Genomic DNA, 18,893 nt, shown 5'->3' with positions numbered 1-18,893 from the left:
TTACTGTACGGAGTAGGCTACCCGGTGTCATCGTGGTTAGTGGTTCATTATGGTAATTGTTATCGCAGGTCATGTCAGTTTAGGCCCTCGTATTGGGGAAAACATCACGTCTGTTTTTGCAAGGAGCTGGGGACGCGTTTAGATACAGAAGCCATACATTAGACCATTTTGGCTATACGTCGTGCTCTCTGTTTATACAAATACATATATCTTACTATTTGTAGTGGTGGTATTTGTTACCGTCACCATCTAGCATCCAAGGAATACATAGACTATAGGTTTTGTCCCGAATTGAAGGTTTTTGTAATAATTTGTTTAGATTCCCTACAATAAAAATCACGCCGGCAGGTAGCCTAGTGTTTAGAGTGTTGGGCCAGTAACCGAAAGGTTGCTGGATCGAATCCCCGAGCTGACAAGGTAAAAGTCTGTCATTCTGCCCCTGAGCAAGGCAGTTAACCCACTGTTCCCCAGTAGGCCGTCATTGTAAATAAGAGTTTGTTCTTAACTGACTTCCCTAGTATTAAAAAATAGTCTACTAGCAAAGCCAGCATTATCGAGTTTAGACACGTTACGAGTGGTGTCCTTGCTAAGCATGTATCTCCATTGCTATGTTTATGAATACTCGTAGCCAACATACATATTTCTTATTGTAATAATTTCTGCTAATTTCTGTCTTTATTTTCTTAGTTATTATATCAATTATAATGACAGCCATAGAGGTATAGCAGTTGAGAATCATTACGACACGCGCAATCTTTCTTCAATGAAAGAGTCGCAAACTGAAATGTATTAAAAGTATGAAGACTGCGTGTGTTGAGTATGTCGTTGGTATTTTATTTTGACCTACAAGTCGTTTCAGTCGAACTGGAATTTCAATTGACTAATGTCACATCAAAAATGTATTGGAAAGAAAGTTATGCGCATAGGTATATTCAGGACTGAGAAAGTGACGTTAAAATGTGCTTTTGTTTCGATCTGACAGTTGAGGCCTTGGTCTCCGGAGCTCCAGACATGGCGGACCAGGATGAAACCGTTGGGCTCCAAAATTCGACAAGCGGTTCAGAGTCAAAAGAATTACACTCCGAGAGTAAAGCAGATAAACCAAATGGAACTTCGGGCAAATCTCCATCCTCCCAGACGACATATATTCAACAGGTCAGCGTTACTAACTATTTTGAACCTATGCTCTTCAGGTCGACAGCCTCAAGTCACTGCCTAGAGGTTGCTCTGGACCTATATGCCTATCTATAGTATTACTTCAGAGTAGCCACATGTGAATAGTAGGTTAATATGATATTAATATCTATAAGTTTTAGTTAAACTATCATGGAATTTATACTACAGTACAACATTGTCCCGATATGAATTACATGACATAGAGTAGTATATATTAGTTGTATAATGATTGGGCTAATTAAGCTTGCAGAATGATGTCAACTGCAAGGAAAAGTGATATTGATATTCGTTTGACTTGTCTAATTGTGAAGGGAATGGAGGGGATAAAGGTGTACCTGCACGAAAGGGAACTGTGGGAGAAGTTTCACGAGGTGGGGACGGAGATGATTATCACCAAAGCAGGAAGGTAAGAGGGCAACGCCTGCATAAACGGGCATTGTGGGCTATGCAGATACATTTTAGGAACATACAATCATTTAAATATTGTTGCCATGGTCAATATATACATACATACACCAATATATTACTGAAATTAGTTATGTCGTGTGTGTATGCTTTAATTATATTAATTATCCATGTATGCCATACGCTTAGGCATACATGTGAGGTTATGTTTGAATAATTATTTGTTGACAAAAATTGTCAACATTTAGTGGTACTAATTTAGACAGCTCTGTGTCTGAAAAAGTGGATCCGTCCATGTTATGTTTGATGTATGAGCACAGAGCACACATTACTTTTCAATAATGTGATAGTGAAATGAATGCTGTCTTCGTTTCTGGAAGGAGGCCTACTTTCACTTTTCTCAATAGGCCAAGAGATAAATACCATAAATACATCTATATAGGCAGAGTTATTTTAAGACAGAGCCTTGGCTAGATACAAGTCAAATAAACAACACGTGACATATATTACGCGTTATATCACCTCCATTCTTGTAATCCTCTCTCTCATTCTCCATCCATTTGATTTTTGAGGTGTATTTTTCCAAGTTGAATACGTGATATTCTTTTCATTCTACCCTAGTTGTTCGTCACGTTTGCCATATTGAAAACAATTGTCGAATGACTTTTTTCAAGGCAAAAAGCAGGGGGCGGAGTGTAAATTCGTTTAGCAATTCCGTCTAACTGGTCTGTTTAGAAACTCTCAGGGAATATGGTTGAGATATTCTTGTACCTGTGAACTTCAATATGCATGATGGTCGGTGGTCTCTGCTCATGTTAACAAATCGTCTTGTGGCTTTTAGGTATTTATTATTAATTTCAGTGATGTTTCAATAGCCTTCTTAGGTGCATTGGGTTAATGTTTTTTCTCATGGCTGCATAAAGCCGTTTTTGTATTATGTCCATGCATTCCCCCTTTTTGGCTTAAGACTTTATTAACCATCCCTCCTCAGCCCTTACTCCTTCCCATCATCCGGGGCGGCAGGTAACCTAGAGGTTAGAACTTTTGGCCAGTAACGGAAAGGTTGATACCTCGAATCCCTTTCAAGGTGAAAATCTGTCCTTCTGCCACTGAACAAGGCAAACGCACTGTTCCTAGGCCGTAATTGTAAATAAGAATTTGTTCTTAACTGACTTGCCTCGTTAAATAAAGGATTAGTAAAACAAATCGCCACTTCAGCGTACGACTTCTTTTCTTTAGCAATTTCTATACCATTGCTGACGTTTTACTTGTGGAAATTGGCACATCTGGAAATATATGTGCACACGTCACACATGCATCTGGTTTTAGTGGGGCATTTGATGCAAAATAAGCTTCCTTAAACCGAGAAACAATAGGCCCATTCCTTCGCAGAATAGCCTGTTTTCTTTTGTTGCATGCGTAAAAGTATGCAGTCGCTTCCAAACGAACAAAATATATATTTGGCTACTTTAGTTTCCATTTGTTTTCTTTTGTTTTATTGATTGATGTTCTAAGCTTCATTTGGTTGTGTGTGTCTGACGTTGATATTCATTTTGAAGCAGTGGGGTTTACACCCACCCCTAAAGACGTGGAGTGTAGGTCATTCGTAGATTTGTTTAAGCTTTGCTAAATTTGGAACACGTTGTGGGCTTCTATGCAAGGCCTGTGTCAAGGTTGTAGAAGTTCATTGATTTTAACAGTATGATTTCGGAACTGTAATCAATTTATATGACAGGCAGGACATCATGTAGAGTTGAACAATGTTGACTATTCCATAAATGTGTCAATAATCCTACATTCCCTTAAGCAAATGGTCACTTCAATCAATGATAGCAGTCATACTTTATTTCATGGGAGACATTTGCACTTGCATTGTGTAACTATTTCGTCGTGCTTCATTTGCAGAAGAATGTTTCCCAGCTTCAAAGTGAAGGTCACTGGATTGAACCCTAAAACTAAATACATACTCCTGATGGATGTCGTGCCTGCGGATGACCATCGCTACAAGTTCGCCGATAATAAATGGTATGTAGGACTTTTTCAAAACAAGTGCCTCTTGGACCGTTCCGGGCTATTTCCAAAGCCATATCACAACTACATGTATGCAACATGATCACGTGAACACATTATGATACGTATTTTCTGCTCCAGGATGTTTCACAACCCTATAATGAGGCGTTTTCTGTTTTAATCGCAGCACAGTGCAGTTCAGTAGCATATGGGCCTATGCCCTCAGGCTACTACTATTGCATACATCGATATATGGAAACTACAGTCAATGTGCAATAAATTATCCCAGTAGGCCTATAAGAATGTATCCAGTTTATGTCAATAAATTGCCTAATACTTCACGCTATGGAATGAGATTCATAATCTTGGGACTAAACTTTTTTTTATTGAATTTGTAAGGTTTATGCCTCAAATTCTTTTCCCATGCATTTCGTAGGCCTAGTAGGCAATCTTTAGCAAACTATTCCTTATGTCTCAAATGTATAAACATGTTGCTTGCTGTAGGCTGTGCAGCCTAGTGTAGTTTAAAATACAATTTTACCAAATCCGAAGAAGAAGTGACTTTCGGGTGGAGTAAGGCAATTGAGTTGGGGGATTCTTGGAAAGTGCTGCGGAGTTGTGCTGACTACCGAATGGAGGCATAGGCTATTTTTGTGTTTTATGCGAATTTAATATAGCGTTGATGTTTCGTATGGTGAGGGTGTAGCTCTCTTCTGACACCTCTGAGGCATTCTCCTTGCCGTCCGTGAAACGTAGCTTAAACACAATTTGTCATATCCATCTGGTCAACAATGCCTTTTTGGGGTCAGTGGTCCTTCTATTGAGGGTTTTTAAAGAGTATAATCACATGCAAATAACGCTGATAATGACCTGCTCAGCGCATGTTGTGGAACTAATCCGCTCTTGGTCAACTAAGAAAATAATGTTCGCCGGTGCCAAATTGCAGGTTATTTGTTGTTGGTCAACGTATAGCACGCCATACGACACAAGATTATAGGCTTAATGTGGGATATTATATAAAAACATGTGTTCAGTTTGCATTTATTGTCACACAATAGCCTTTTTCACAAAAATGTGCCATTCGTATTACTTTGGCGTGAGAGTAGGCTAAACACAAATAGGCTATACGTGGACAGTATTAAAAACTACAAACTAAAGGCATTTGTCGAACCTTCAATTTCACGAACTATTGGCCTATAATGGGATAACCTTGGTAAAATCTCCAGTTTTGGAACAAACCCTAGTCCTACTACCAAATAGCTTAAATTAATTTATTTCGAAGAAGCTTTGGCGACAAATTAGGCTAAACCTGTATTTCTGATTAAAAGTGAATTGTGTCTGAGGCATTTTCATAAACAGCAGTGGGAAACAGTGGGGCAGTAGGGAAAGTATTTTTTTAAACGCTGACTTTGGTGGTGTGATTCAGGTCTGTGACCGGGAAGGCCGAACCTGCCATGCCCGGGAGGCTCTACGTTCACCCGGACTCTCCTGCGACTGGGGCGCATTGGATGAGGCAGCTAGTCTCTTTCCAGAAGCTGAAACTGACGAACAACCACCTGGATCCTTTTGGACATGTATGTTTACGGCTCTTCATATTTTATGGGTTGGTCTGTAAAGCGCATAATGATTTTCGTAAAGGAATACTGTGGCTTATAATTATCAACACAACATCTGCATGCATTAGTAAAGATTAGAATTCAGATGGCATCCGTTTCTTTCCTTTTAACGACGCTCTCATTATGAACTCCCAAGACCCTAGATGTTGTGATCCATGTCTGAAACAATATAGAAAACACAAATATCACTTACATAATCGATTTTCTTCGATGTTAACAATTGTGCTCTGGGCTAGAGATGTGGTTCACGTGGGTCCAGGTTTGGGTGACATTGTGTCCAAATTAGACATCTAAACAGAGAATACAGGATAGGACTGATTACGATACAATAGTTATCCTTTATAGGACATACAAACTGCCCTATGCAATTATTAATATTTTGTTAATTAACAATCACAAGAACAATATTGGTTGTTAAAGAAATTGATTATGCACAAAATAGGCAATAAGAAAAAAGTGAGAACTACAACAATTCTAGAAAGTTAAGTGATAAACTTACTCCATCCATCTCTTGAATTATGGCATGAAGGAAAGTGACAATATTGGTCACCTTCATGCATGAAGCTGATTAGAATTGCAATTGGTTGAGCCTGCTCTTTTTTTAACTAGGCAAGTCCGTTAAGAACAAATTCTTATTTTCAATGATGGCCTAGGAACAGTGGGTTAACTGCCTGGTCAGGGGCAGAACGACAGATTTGTACCTTGTCAGCTCGGGGATTTGAACTCGCAACCTTTCGGTTACTAGTCCAACACTCTAAGCACTAGGCTACCTTGCCGCCTCTTTCTGCTATAAGCAAATATCAAACTGGATGCAAACCATAACACTATAAAGGTCAGCACATAATCATATGGTCACAGATTTAACAGCAATTTGCCATCATTGATGATAGCCGTAGTAGGGAGTATGTTGATTGGAAACCATTTTGCATTGTTTGCATGTGTAAAAGTATTGGCTCACTGCAAATCTACAGCACAATGCGTGTAATTTTGAAGTCAGCAATAGGACAGATTATATTCTCTTTAACCATTGACCAAAGAACCTACAGCACACACAGCACTATCTATCTTCTGCCCGATCACATGACTCCTTTGGCGGTGTGTGAGAATTTATAGTGATTGTTGCCTTGCCAAATCCCAGCTGGTAGAATGAAATTGGAGCTCAGTTCAGTTGGATTGTGAGCAGTGTTGTAAATTTCGGGCCAGAATGCATTTTTAATTGGTTGCAGTGGTTCCTGGCATGCCCTCTTTCGTGCTCAGAAAGTTCCATAGGATTCATAAATGAAATACTGGTGCTAGGCCAAAAAACAATTCTATCAGCTTGTTTGTCCAGCTGGTTGAAATAACTTTGAGACAATTTATAATTACTAGCATCATACATGGAGTTGAAACATGTCAGTGAGGTAGGTTGTAGACAGATAGGAGGAAACAGTACAATTCTTTACAATTGTTTGATAATTAGGAGGAACAGAGCAGAACCTCCCCTCCCCAGCCAGAGAGCATGCTGGGATAAACCAGTGGCTCCTGTAGGTTTCAGAAGGTTGAAATGAATGTTTTTATGACTGTGTATGTTTGTAATTGAGTGTGAATGCGAGTTTATTGAAGGGATTTCTGATATTTAGTTTGATTTTTACAGTTAATTTTGCTATTGTTAAAGTTTACAGTACATCTTATTGACAATATATATATTTATATATATATATGATGTTTGTTTACTCATATAGATGGTATAATCTCAGTTATTTGGGTTAGGTTGCTAATTGAGGCGTTAGTTTCTATCTGATACCAATAGTATGCATATATGATTACCCATTTTCAGTTTATGGCCTACGTTTTATCACAAGCCTCAGCTAGGGCTTTGATCTCCATCTCAACTTGCGAAACATTTCTCAATGTTATTCATCTTCTCCCCCAATTTGCTGGTGCTGGGGTACTCGTCCAGTCCTCCCCACACATGTTTTAGCCAGGAGGGTGGAGTGTGGATATCCCACTGTTTATGTTCCAATGGCAGTGTGAGATGAGCAATAGATGATGGTGTACAAAGCCTGTTAATCCAAAGGCTTCAGAAAGCCCTCTGATGTGGAGGAACTTGAAAGCAGAGGGCAGCCGCTGGGGACCCAGGCTGATCCCTCACTATCATTAAATACTATCATACAGAGTCGGGGGGAATGGAGATGCAGGGAGCAAGGGCAACTGGGCAGGGAGACAAGGCGTGTGCTGGAGGCCTAGTGGGTGGTCTGCTATGCTCTGTGGTCACCCGTTCACAGACTGACAGACACGAAGGGAACCCCAACCCTGTCTGTGGTTCATGTTGTTGTCTGTAGAAAATGAACACAAGACTCTTGGTGTAGGTCACATGGCACATAGATGTCTTCAGGAGTTAGAAAACAAGGTTGCAGCCATCTACATGTGTTAAATCAAAGTTTGTATCATAGTGAATCTGTAGGACAGAACTTTTACATTTGCGGTGATATAGGCTGTTGTTCATAAATTATTTACAAGTCCCTAACCAACTTCCTCTGGAGGCTTTGTGGTGGGATTGGTGAATGTGAGCATACATTCTGTTTTCTCCCACAGCTTTTTATCTAATTCAGTGTTTTAAAATACTTCACAAATACTTCAGCTTTGACCCATTGTATTTTTAATGGGTAACATCAATGTGAGTCATAATGCATTTCCAGTGTTGGCTGTTAGTACATTCACCCTTTTTTTTGTTTCGAAGACAATCAAATGCATTGTACACTAACCTACTATCAAAGGGCTTTTGGAAAATTCACAGTGGACAACTATTTACTCTCTATTCTGAGGGTGAACTGTTCAATCAGCTGTGAGAATCCACCGAGTTCATGTCTTTGTAATTCCCCAGCAGTCTAGGAGGTCAGGGCATCCTCTCCCTTTTCTCTGCAGCATGGCAATTGAAAGGAAAGTACTAAAACAACCCTACAGATAAGAAATAGGTGGAATGCCCAGAGGCAGGGGTGCAGGGGGTTCCTGAGGGGGCAATGGAGAAAAAAAACCCTGTTTTGTTATCTGCAAATGTAAGTGGATTTAATGAAATTAAAAATCATTAGATTGTTCATGGCTGATGCCCATGACTCCACAGTATGTCAGACCAATTAGACTAAAGCCTGCGGATGAGATGGCCTCATGAGAAGAGTTCAGGGCTCAAGTTCAGCTGGGTGGACTGCGTCTTAACGTCGCCAATGGTAGTAGTCATCACTTAGCTTTACTAGACCGGAGGAGTCAGGGCAAATGCAGGGAAAGAGAAGATGTTTACGTGTTACAATGGGAACTCATCTTTTCTGACATATGTGCATTTTCATGGGATGTAAAGAGCATTGTAATGTATTACTGAATGTATTACTATCATGCCCTTCAGTGAGGTGTTTGTAGAGTTACATATAAGCTATGCTCACATTTCGATTTTGACTGTACTTTAAATTATATGGTCAAATAAATGTACATATACTGTATCTTGGGCTCCCGATTGGCGCAGCGGTCTATAGGGCACAGCGGTCTATAGGGCACAGCGGTCTATAGGGCACAGCGGTCTATGGGGCACAGCGGTCTATGGGGCACAGCGGTCTATGGGGCACAGCGGTCTATGAGGCACAGCGGTCTATGAGGCACAGCGGTCTATGAGGCACAGCGGTCTATGAGGCACAGCGGTCTATGAGGCACAGCGGTCTATGAGGCACAGCGGTCTATGAGGCACAGCGGTCTATGAGGCACTGCATCCTATGAGGCACTGCATCCTATGAGGCACAGCGGTCTATGAGGCACAGCGGTCTATGAGGCACAGCGGTCTATGAGGCACTGCATCCTATGAGGCACTGCATCTTAGTGCAAGAGGTGTTGCTGCAGTCACTGGTTCATACCCAGACTGCATCACATCCGTCTGTGATTGGGAGTCCCATAGGGCGGCACACAATTGCCAGGGTAGGCCATCATTGTAAATAAGAATGTGTTCTTAACTGACTTGCCTAGTTAAATAAAGGTAAAGTGAATTGCTATATGAGTATTCTTGGTTTTAATAAATATTTTGTGTGTTTTATATACACTGAACAAAAATATAAATGTAACATGTAAAGTGTTGGTCTCATGTTTCATGAGCTGGAATAAAAGATCATAGAAATGTTCCATACTCACAAAATGCGGATTTCTCTCATTCTGTGTACAAATGTGTTAATATCCCTATTAATGAGCATTTCTCTTTTGCCAAAATAATCCATCCACCTGATAGTTGTGGCATATCAAGAAGCTGCTTAAACAGCATGATCATTAAACAGGTGCACCTTGTGCTGGGGACAATAAAAGACCACTCTAAAATGTGTGTGCAATTGGCATGCTGACTGCAGAAATGTCCACCAGAGCTTTTGCCAGAGAATTTTATGTTAATTTCTCTGCCATAAGCCGCCAACGTCATTTTAGAGAATTTGGCAGTACATCCAAACAGCCATTAAACCGCATACCATGTGTATGGCATCGTGTGGGCGAGCAGTTTGCTGATATCAACGTTGTGAACCGGGTGCCCCATGGTGGTGGTGGGGTTATGGTGTGGGCAGGCTTAAGCTATGGACAATGAACACAATTGTATTTTATCGATGTCAATTTGAATGCACAGAGATAACGTGATCAGATCCTGAGGCCCATTGTTGTGCCATTCATCTGCCACCATCACCTCATGTTTCAGTATGATAATGCACATCCCCATATCGCAAGAATCTGTACACAATTCCTGGAAGCTGAAAATGTCCCAATTCTTCCAAGGTCTGCATCCTCACCAGACATGTCACCCATCGAGCATGTTTGGGATGCTCTGGATTGACGTGTACATCAGCGTGCTCCAGTTCACACCAAATATCCATCAACTTCGCACAGCTGTTGAAGAGGAGTGGGACAACATTCCACAGGCCACAATCAATAGCCTGATCAACTCTATGAGAAGGAGATGTGTCACGCTGCATAAGGCAGATGGTGGCCACACCAGATACAGTACTGTCTAGTTTTCTAATCCACACACCTACCTTGTTTTTTAAGGTATCTGTGACCAACAGATGCATATCTGTATTCCCAGTCACTTGAAATCCATAGATTACTGCCTAATGAATGTATTTCAATTGGCTGATTTCCTTATATGAACTGTAACTCAGTCATTGAGTTTATATTTTTGTTCAGTATATTTGTATGTTTTATTCAAAGCACTAGCAATAGTATTTTGAGTTTATCTGAATTTTCTGAATGGGTTTCGAACTATGTTTCTTATTCTTGGTGCTGGGGACCCAAATGGCTACACATTTGCCCGGCACTACACACCGGATTGATTCCACTAATCAAAGGTTTGTTGACGAGTTTATTTGTAGAATCAGTTGTGTAGTACTAGGGCAAACTCAACAAAAAAAACACTGGTTTAGATTTATCTGAATGTGATTTTGATAATATCAGACTTTGTGTTTTGGTGAGTTTATGCGTCAGGGTGTCCTATTTGTCAGGAGAAAACAGAAATAGTCAAAATACAAATAGGCATACATTTCTCTCTTCAGATTATCCTGAACTCCATGCATAAATACCAACCCAGGATTCACATCGTGAAAGCGGATGAAAATAACGGCTTTGGCTCCAAGAACACGGCGTTTTGTACCCACGTCTTCCCAGAGACTGCCTTCATTGCGGTTACGTCCTACCAGAATCATAAGGTAAGTCTTCGATTTTGGACATATTTAAGTAATTGTATTGTACGTGTGTGAATAGCCTAAATTGTTGTGAATTTGTCAGTGTATCATAGATTAGTAATTAATTACACAGAGTTTATAACTAATACAAACTTTTTGACTTATAAGCATAGAGTAAAAACGCCTTTTTGCATCGCCTTGTCAATTGACAGTGACACAACGTCACAACACGTAGGAAAAAAATTCATGGAATAATCGAAAACAGTTCATTAGCATCAGAAAGTTGCTCATGCTGTAGCCTTTATTGCTGCTAAAGACCTGACGGTAAAACGTACAGCCGACGAATGAGCTCATTATCAAAGCTTGAATAATAAAACGGATAGCGTGTATCCTTTCGCAAGAAATGGAGTCCGATGTAATTATATGTCCCCATGAGCAGTGGCAGAACATAAGACCCACGTCTGATAATCATCGATATCCTATTCAGTCATTGGCAGATGTGAGTAAGCTGTCCTATGGGGCCGGGGAATCCGAATGTCCAAAATATTGGATAAGGCACGCACGACCTCAAGAGACTTTTGGTAATTTCAGTGACTGGTCCTGTTTCATTAAACTTTAAACTCAACGATACGAATTACAGATACTCCTCATACATTTTGAAAGTTGTATTACTGGCCTGTGAGTGTATGTTCTTTATTATGTTTGCGCTTTGTTGATAGGCTATTGTATATTACTAGAGAAAATGTAGCAGTTTATATCCTGTAAGAAATAAAGCAACAGCTTGTTTTATTGTCACCAATGTGCTCCATAGGATACTGAAGCTGCAGTAAATGTCGAAATAGTCCATATTGTGATTATTGTAATCATAAACAATTAATTAATGTGTGCATTTATTTTTGTTTCTTATTGAAATGTGATCATTCACAGGCACATAGACTATTACGCAAGGACTCGAGCTCGCAAGTATTATAATTTTAGTTATACTTAAATAAGTCAATTCTAGATTAAAACATGAGTATTTTCTTTCATGCACACTACCATACCGAGGCATACATATATTTATTGTGATATTTTTCTATATGAACTTGAAAACATTTACATCCACTTGTTGAATGCGCTTTATTTTGATTGCGATTTGGAGCGTTTAGAGAAGACATCGAAATAATATTAAATAATTCGTTTTTCTCAAGTTCTGACGACTCATAATCTTAGGAGGGTTGTCCTATCGTTTCTGCATCTGTTTAACATCCGTTTTTAACTATGTCGGAGTCAGATTTTAGTGTGGAACAGAGGGAATATGCAAGGGGGCGAGGACCCTTAATGTGTCCTGAGCCAATCCGAATTCCCAAAGACTCTGAGAAACAGGAAATTCAAATGACTGAAACTCTGGAGAAACCATTCATTATATTCAGGGAGTTTATTGAGGGGACCTGAGAATGCAACATGGACTAATTATTATTACCAGAGCCTGCCAGACTTCCAGATAGATGTCTGATTACCGTAACTTTTTCACCGAATACATAATCCAAGAAGGTTACATCTGCCAATTCAACTAGAGAAAGTAATCATGCATTTTGGGGAAAGGGCACTAACGCGCATGAGCAGACGCAGCCATCTGCCGTCAAAACGGTCAAACTTGACCATACTATAGGCTTGAATTGAACAAATATAGCAAATTCCTTCTTAGTAAGCTATTTTGAAAATAACTCGCGTTTTCACATCTTCTGTTCTCAAATCAATAGGCAAATAGGCTACAGAAAAGCTTTGGTCCTAGGAATGTTGAATCTGAACGTATAATTGTACCAGCTAATTGACTACCTCTAACGAATTATAATTGCATTATAGTAAATACCATAGCCAAATATCACATGCAATGCATGATATAAACAAATGCAGTATCCTACTGTATTATGAATGAATGTTTGTCATGGTTGCTATCTGTGGTAAAGACAAGTATATCTAACGAGTTGGTAACAACGTGCTTTGTATTTAACGGGGTGTATAGGCCTATAAATGTTTCCAGAATTGTTAGGAAACTCTGTTACCCCAGGCTTGTCTAATTCTTTCATACTATCAGCGTTAATTCAGGGCGCTTTCTTTGATACAACCAACAGCACACTATTCAATATTTATAATATACGTTTTGAAATAGTCTTACATTTGTATAGTCTGGTAGAAATTGGTCCAAGTGATAAGTGATGCAACCTGATTGACGTTCAGTAATAGAAACTTTTCATCAAAGTTTCATTAGTGAATTAGGTTTCGTTTCATTAACATTTGCATTTACTATGCTATCCTTGCCCGCCTAATGTAATATTTCACCTGAATTATCCTGCATATTATGCTTGCAATTAAATAGGCATGGTAGGCCTAAGCGATTACTTCGGCGTTTGGATATGCTATTTTGTTGAGGGTGTTATTTTTGCAAACATTTTGTACCACCAACAGTTATTTACAAAATTAGTGCTTTTTTAAATAGATATCTAACATTGAGAATCATTATGTTGTTGGAAAACGATTATTCTTTTTTTTAAAGATTGAATTCCCTTAACGTCTTTATTGTCCACACTTTATTTTCTACATTTGCTTCTCAATGAAAATCTACATGGTGCCAAAACGCACCATACATTAACGAGAAGATAAAAACGTGTTTTTTCTCAACAAGAGATGTACAAGGTTTCGTAGAAAGTGAGAGCCAGTGCGTGGACAAAAATCCATTCTTGTTGTGAGGCGGTAAGCATTCGACCCGCCAACTAATTAGGGCCTACCTGCCAGAAACAGCGCGCCATTGCGAGAGGGTGATCCCTGCATTCTGTTTAACCTCGGAGTCGTTACTACACTTAGAAAAAATGTGCTATCTAGAACCTAAAATGGTTCTTCGGCTGTCCCCTTATGATAACCGTTCGTAGAACCCTTTTGGGTTCCAGGTCGAACCCTTTCGACAGGGGGTTATACATGGAACACGGAAGTGTTCTACTTGGAACCCTTAAAGGGCTTTCCTATGGGGACAGTCCATGGAAAATTACATTTTTGGCTAGAATTAATGAATGAATGTTGCTTTTCCGGATAAAATTGTGTGCTTACACTGAGCACATGGTCAATTCATCTACATGGTAATACTAAAACAGGAGCACATCAACCAAGTAGTACAGTAGGCCTATCATCCAAGTACTTTAAATAGCAGTGTTGAGGAATAGTGAACTACATGTAGTTCAACTAGTAATTTAACTACATTTTGTGTTAATTGGTGGTGGTTTAACTCAATTCAAATCTAGGTAGCGTTTTCAGTAGTTAATTACTTCTTTGCCATGTAGCTAACTACCGGAACTACAGGCTAGTTTGTTTTTTCAAAAATAAAATATGGGTGAAGTAGGCAATACTTTGCATTCTTTTTGGCCATCAGACCTGTCTAATTATCACTTGAAACATTGTTTTGTGTTTAATAGGGTAGATAACACATTTTGTGAACATATGACCCCAATGTGACTGGTTCTTGCAATTCGTCATATATGGCATTTTAGATTTTTTTTTCACCATGTAGTTTGGATGTAGTGAACTACTTTATCAAAGTAACTTTAGTTTAGTTAACTGTATTTCTAGAGGGTAGCTTTAGTGTAGTTTAACTTTTTCCAATGTGAAGTAATTGGTAGCTTGGTAAACTAGATTTCCAGAGTAGCTTCCCCAACACTGTTAAATAGCAGACTTCAAACCACAGGTTCTGTGAGGTTTCTCCTCAGGTGCTTATGTGACAGGTTCAGTTTGTCACGAGACTGACCACAGCGCATGTGGACCTATGGAAAGTGTCTCATCCCAAAAGCATCATGAGGCTGATGTTCCACATGGGAGGGTAAACACGCTAGTTTTAAGTGAACATATCCTGCTATAGGCCTCGAAGGACACAACTAGTACACACAGAATATAGAGGAAAGGAAACACAAGTATAGCATTGTGATATTAAGTTATCTTTTTACATATTGTTGTAACTGACGGTTGAATGGTGTAACAACCTACAAATCTGCATGCTGTTTTACAGATAACCCAGTTGAAGATAGAGAATAACCCATTTGCAAAAGGCTTCCGTGGGAGTGATGACATGGAGCTCCATCGGATGTCCAGAATGCAAAGGTACAGAACTAGGATCTTAATTTGATCACACTTTTGTTGTTGAGAAGTTTCCTGCACCACATGAAATGCATATGAGCTTTGTGATTTACTTAAATTCACTGAACACCTGCACTAACACAGTTATATTAACAGCATTGCACTTGTCATATAGCCTATTTTGTCCAGCTAATAGCCCAACCACCGATCAAGCAACTTTATGGACTAAACGTTCAAATCCTCTTGCTGCACGATTCTCTTTCTATGACAATACTGGTCAAATTAAGAACCTACATCTGTAGAAACCTATCACAGTCTCAAACAGACACATAGCCAATGGCCAAGCTTTGGTTCAGTTGCCTATCTTTTCTATCTCAGCCTACTAGAAATAATCCAAAATGACCATCATTAGCAGTTGTTTAGCACACTATACTGTAAGATGATAAACTGGAAACAGACATTAGACAATGTAACCAATATTATAGTAGATAAGGACTACTAGCATTGTAATCAGTGTCACTTCACAAGCACCGTTGTAATCCTTCAGTCAGTGAAATGCAAACCAGATATGAGTCTTATTTTCAGTGAGCCCCACCGCCCCCTGCTCCTCTCTCCCCAGCTGTGATTTAAGTGTAGTTCTTGAGCAGAGGCCAGTCTCTCTGTCCCAGGGCTTTTATAGCTTATCTGGCAGGGCCTTCTGAACCAGTGAAATCCATCTTTACCCAATATTCCTACCAGTCATCTGTGCATTGATGATATGGCTGGTCCAGCAGCGGCATCAACCACATGCCCCTCCCCTTTATTCATTCCAGATGAGTGCTTTACGCATGCGTCCACACATTTTCAAAGGAGGAAATCTGGTTTGAGACTTGCCTAGATCGCCAACTAAGGTGTTGCATGGCCTTTCAAACAGAGCATTCCGAAATCAGAGAAAAATGGGAAAGGAGCCTTGTTTTCCAATGCTGCAGTGAAACTTTGCTTCCCATGAATTTTTGAATGGGAGAACAGAACATTCTCTCTAGTAAGCCAGCAGGACTGTTTTAACAAATTGATATTGCAAATTTCATTTTGGATTATCTAAGTCAGACGTTGATTAAGTTGGTTCATATCACAAGATAATATGTAAGTGGAATAGTTATTTTTTTATAGACATTTGTAAATTGATTTTAATTGGCCAAAGGCCAAACCAGACTATCACTCCTAAATGCCACTGTCCTGTCTTGCCAAGTACAGTAAGCTCAGCACGTCTGGTCTTGGTTAGTATTTCCAAGGGAGAGCTTATTGCAAAACCAGGTCACTGGTTCAAAGGTAACAGTTAAAAGAAATCAAAGAAACAGACGAGGCAAGAATGGTCCATTCATGGATCCTCTAGATTAATGTGACTGGAATAAATCCCTGTCTTTCCACTAGAAACTGATACTCTGGAACATTGTCCCTCTGTGAATCCTAAGTGGGTTTGTCTCATTGATGGTCAGTGTGGTTTGTTAGCATTGAGAAGGGTATAGTGTCCGATCATTGGACGAAAGAGAGTGTGTATATAAGTCAGCCATGGTTAATGACTGAGGTCAGACGCAGTCCTCAAATTGATAACAGGCTGTCAAGTAATATATTTATCTTCTTCTTTTGCATGTGAAAATGCATTATGAATGCAAATAAATGAACAAATACTATGACGAGGATAATTAGGATTATTGATCTAGGATACTTAGGTGATGATTAAATACTAATGGCAATGATAGTAGTAGTAGTGGTAGTATTAGTGGTAGTAATATTAGTTGAAGAAGCATACAGTACAGTAAATGTTATCATCATTTCCTAACCCTGTCTCTGTATGTATGTCTGCAGCACTAAGGAGTACCCGGTGGTCCCTCGCAGTACAGTGCGTCAGAGGGTGGGCACCAGCCAGAGCCCGTTCAGTGGGGAGGTGCAGGGTATTGCCAACCCCAGTGGCCTGGCCTCCCAGTACACCCAGTGTGAGAATGGGGCCACCAGCACCTCACAGGATCTCCTGCCCCAGTCTGGCTCCTACCCTCTCCCACACGAGCACAGCCAGGACTACCACTGCATCAAGAGAAAAGGTGGGCCAGGCTATCATGATATATGAGATGGGATTGATTGATTGTTAGGAAGCATGAAAAAAGGGAAGCACAGTTGATTACTAAAGTAAAAATATGTACAATGTTTTGTTCAGCTGATAGGAGTCTACAGTATGTATACATACTGTAACTGTAACTGTTTCCTGTCGGTCCATAGTGGAGGATGACTGTCACTCAGGAGAGCACACCTACAAGAAGGCTTACCTGGAGAGTTCCTCCAGCGAGGACGACCATTACTACCGTCCCGTCAGCTACCCACAGAGCCTGGGCCTGCCCGGGGGGCCCTACAGGTCCGAGTCCAGCCAGAGGCAGGCCTGTATGTACGCTAGCGCCTCCCAGGGGGCCGAGCCCGTCCCCAGCCTGGAGGACATCAGCTGCAACACCTGGGCTGGCGTCTCACCCTACGGCAGCTGCTCCGTCACCACCATGCAGCCAATGGAGCGGCTGCCCTACCAGCACTTCTCCGCCCACTTCACCTCTGGGCCCCTGGTGTCCAGACTGAGTGGGGTGGCAGGCCACGCCTCTCCGCAGCTGGGTGACGCCCACCACGCCATGTACCAGGGCCCCATGGCCCATCAGACTCTGGGCCGCCAGTGCAGCCCCGGGGCAGGCATCCAGTCACCCACTGCAGGTCTCCAAGGCAGCGAGTACCTGTACTCACACGGGATCCCGCGCACGCTGTCGCCTCATCAGTACCACGCGGTGCACAGCGTCAGCATCATGCCAGAGTGGAATGAGAGCAGCTAAAAGGGATTTCTTCATAGGAACGATGAAGAAGTTATAGAAAAAAGGACAGTGATAAGGTGGGACTTTAGATACATCTATATTTATATTTTTAAGCTATATACAGTATGGCAGTGCAGTCTCGTGAGATTAGTGGGTGATCCATGAATGCCTCAAGCATTGGACATTGGACATTGGACAGTGGACTCAGAGGAAGTGGAAATGTCTTTGCAGTTACTGCGCCTATGGGCAAACATCATGAGGATGATCAAAACAAGGTGGAGACAAGCATTAACCATTGAGTTTTTAGGAGTCTTATTAGGACAACTAAATAGAAGTTTAAAAGCCAATGCTTTTGCAGGAGGGACAGAAGTGATTTTATCAAGAGACTCCCATTTTTAAAATGTCCTGTTTTGATAGTGTATTATACATCTTGGTGCTTGAAGGATATGTTTTCTTCTTTTTTCTGCTTCAAGTAGAAATCTTGTTGACCTTTATCCTGTCAACCTTTACATGCTTTAGATTTTGTGCAAAAAAAAGTTTTCATTTTGTTTGGGGCTTTTGTAGTGAAATACTTACTTTCTAAAAAGCATTCTACAGAAATTCAGAAGATGTGATTCTTTTTCTGTGGCTATTTTGAAAACATACTCGGTGAGTTGCTGGCCAGATTCGTCAATCAAAATGACAAAGGACAGAAAACATTCGATACTTACATGAAAGACATTGTATTGCTCGGCATTAAACTTGAATACATGACCACCATATCCATGGATACGGGTCGACATAACGGTGAGGTCATAGGCAGTTGACAGGTCAATAAGCTGACAGTGTGTTCTGTAGAGGAAGTGTGTATTGATATCCTCTCTAACTCTGGCATGTACAACACACACTTTGACCTGGAAATATTTGGATATGGTTTGCTGTTTGTCTGGAGAAGGTGTGTGGAAAAATGTACCTGCAACGAAAGCTAAGAAACAAGAAACCTTCTGACATAGTGGTTCTCATTCAGACACTGCCCTTATAAGAGATATAAGCTAGAACCGGTGAAAAGGTGATTGCATATTTTTATTTGGGTAATTGAAAACACCATTTTTATT

The 18,893-nt window shown here is 40.4% G+C and overlaps 1 protein-coding gene across 1 annotated transcript; it reads left to right on the top strand.

The window, feature by feature from the left end:
* The first annotated feature begins 1,011 nt into the window (after positions 1–1,011).
* On the top strand, positions 1,012–17,820 carry LOC135543920 (T-box transcription factor TBX5-A-like). The gene is made up of 8 exons (XM_064971236.1): positions 1,012–1,155; positions 1,488–1,582; positions 3,487–3,606; positions 5,018–5,165; positions 10,748–10,900; positions 14,910–15,001; positions 16,823–17,055; positions 17,231–17,820. The coding sequence occupies exons 1-8, from the start codon at positions 1,012–1,014 to the stop codon at positions 17,818–17,820; spliced, it is 1,575 nt and encodes a 524-aa protein (XP_064827308.1).
* The last annotated feature ends 1,073 nt before the right edge of the window (positions 17,821–18,893 follow it).

This window comes from Oncorhynchus masou, chromosome 8 (genome assembly GCF_036934945.1).
Source record: "Oncorhynchus masou masou isolate Uvic2021 chromosome 8, UVic_Omas_1.1, whole genome shotgun sequence".
Lineage (NCBI taxonomy): Eukaryota > Metazoa > Chordata > Actinopteri > Salmoniformes > Salmonidae > Oncorhynchus > Oncorhynchus masou.
The sequence above is the reverse complement of the archived record's forward strand: the minus strand, read 5'-3'. Positions and strand labels throughout refer to the sequence as shown.

What these genes read in the sequence shown, in the direction of transcription:
- LOC135543920 (XM_064971236.1), top strand. Translation starts at nt 1,012, where the DNA reads ATGGCGGACCAGGATGAAACCGTTGGGCTCCAAAATTCGACAAGCGGT. An exon ending in AGACGACATATATTCAACAG is followed by an intron (nt 1,156 to 1,487) that starts GTCAGCGTTACT and finishes CTAATTGTGAAG; the next exon opens with GGAATGGAGGGGATAAAGGT. An exon ending in AAGTTCGCCGATAATAAATG is followed by an intron (nt 3,607 to 5,017) that starts GTATGTAGGACT and finishes GGTGTGATTCAG; the next exon opens with GTCTGTGACCGGGAAGGCCG.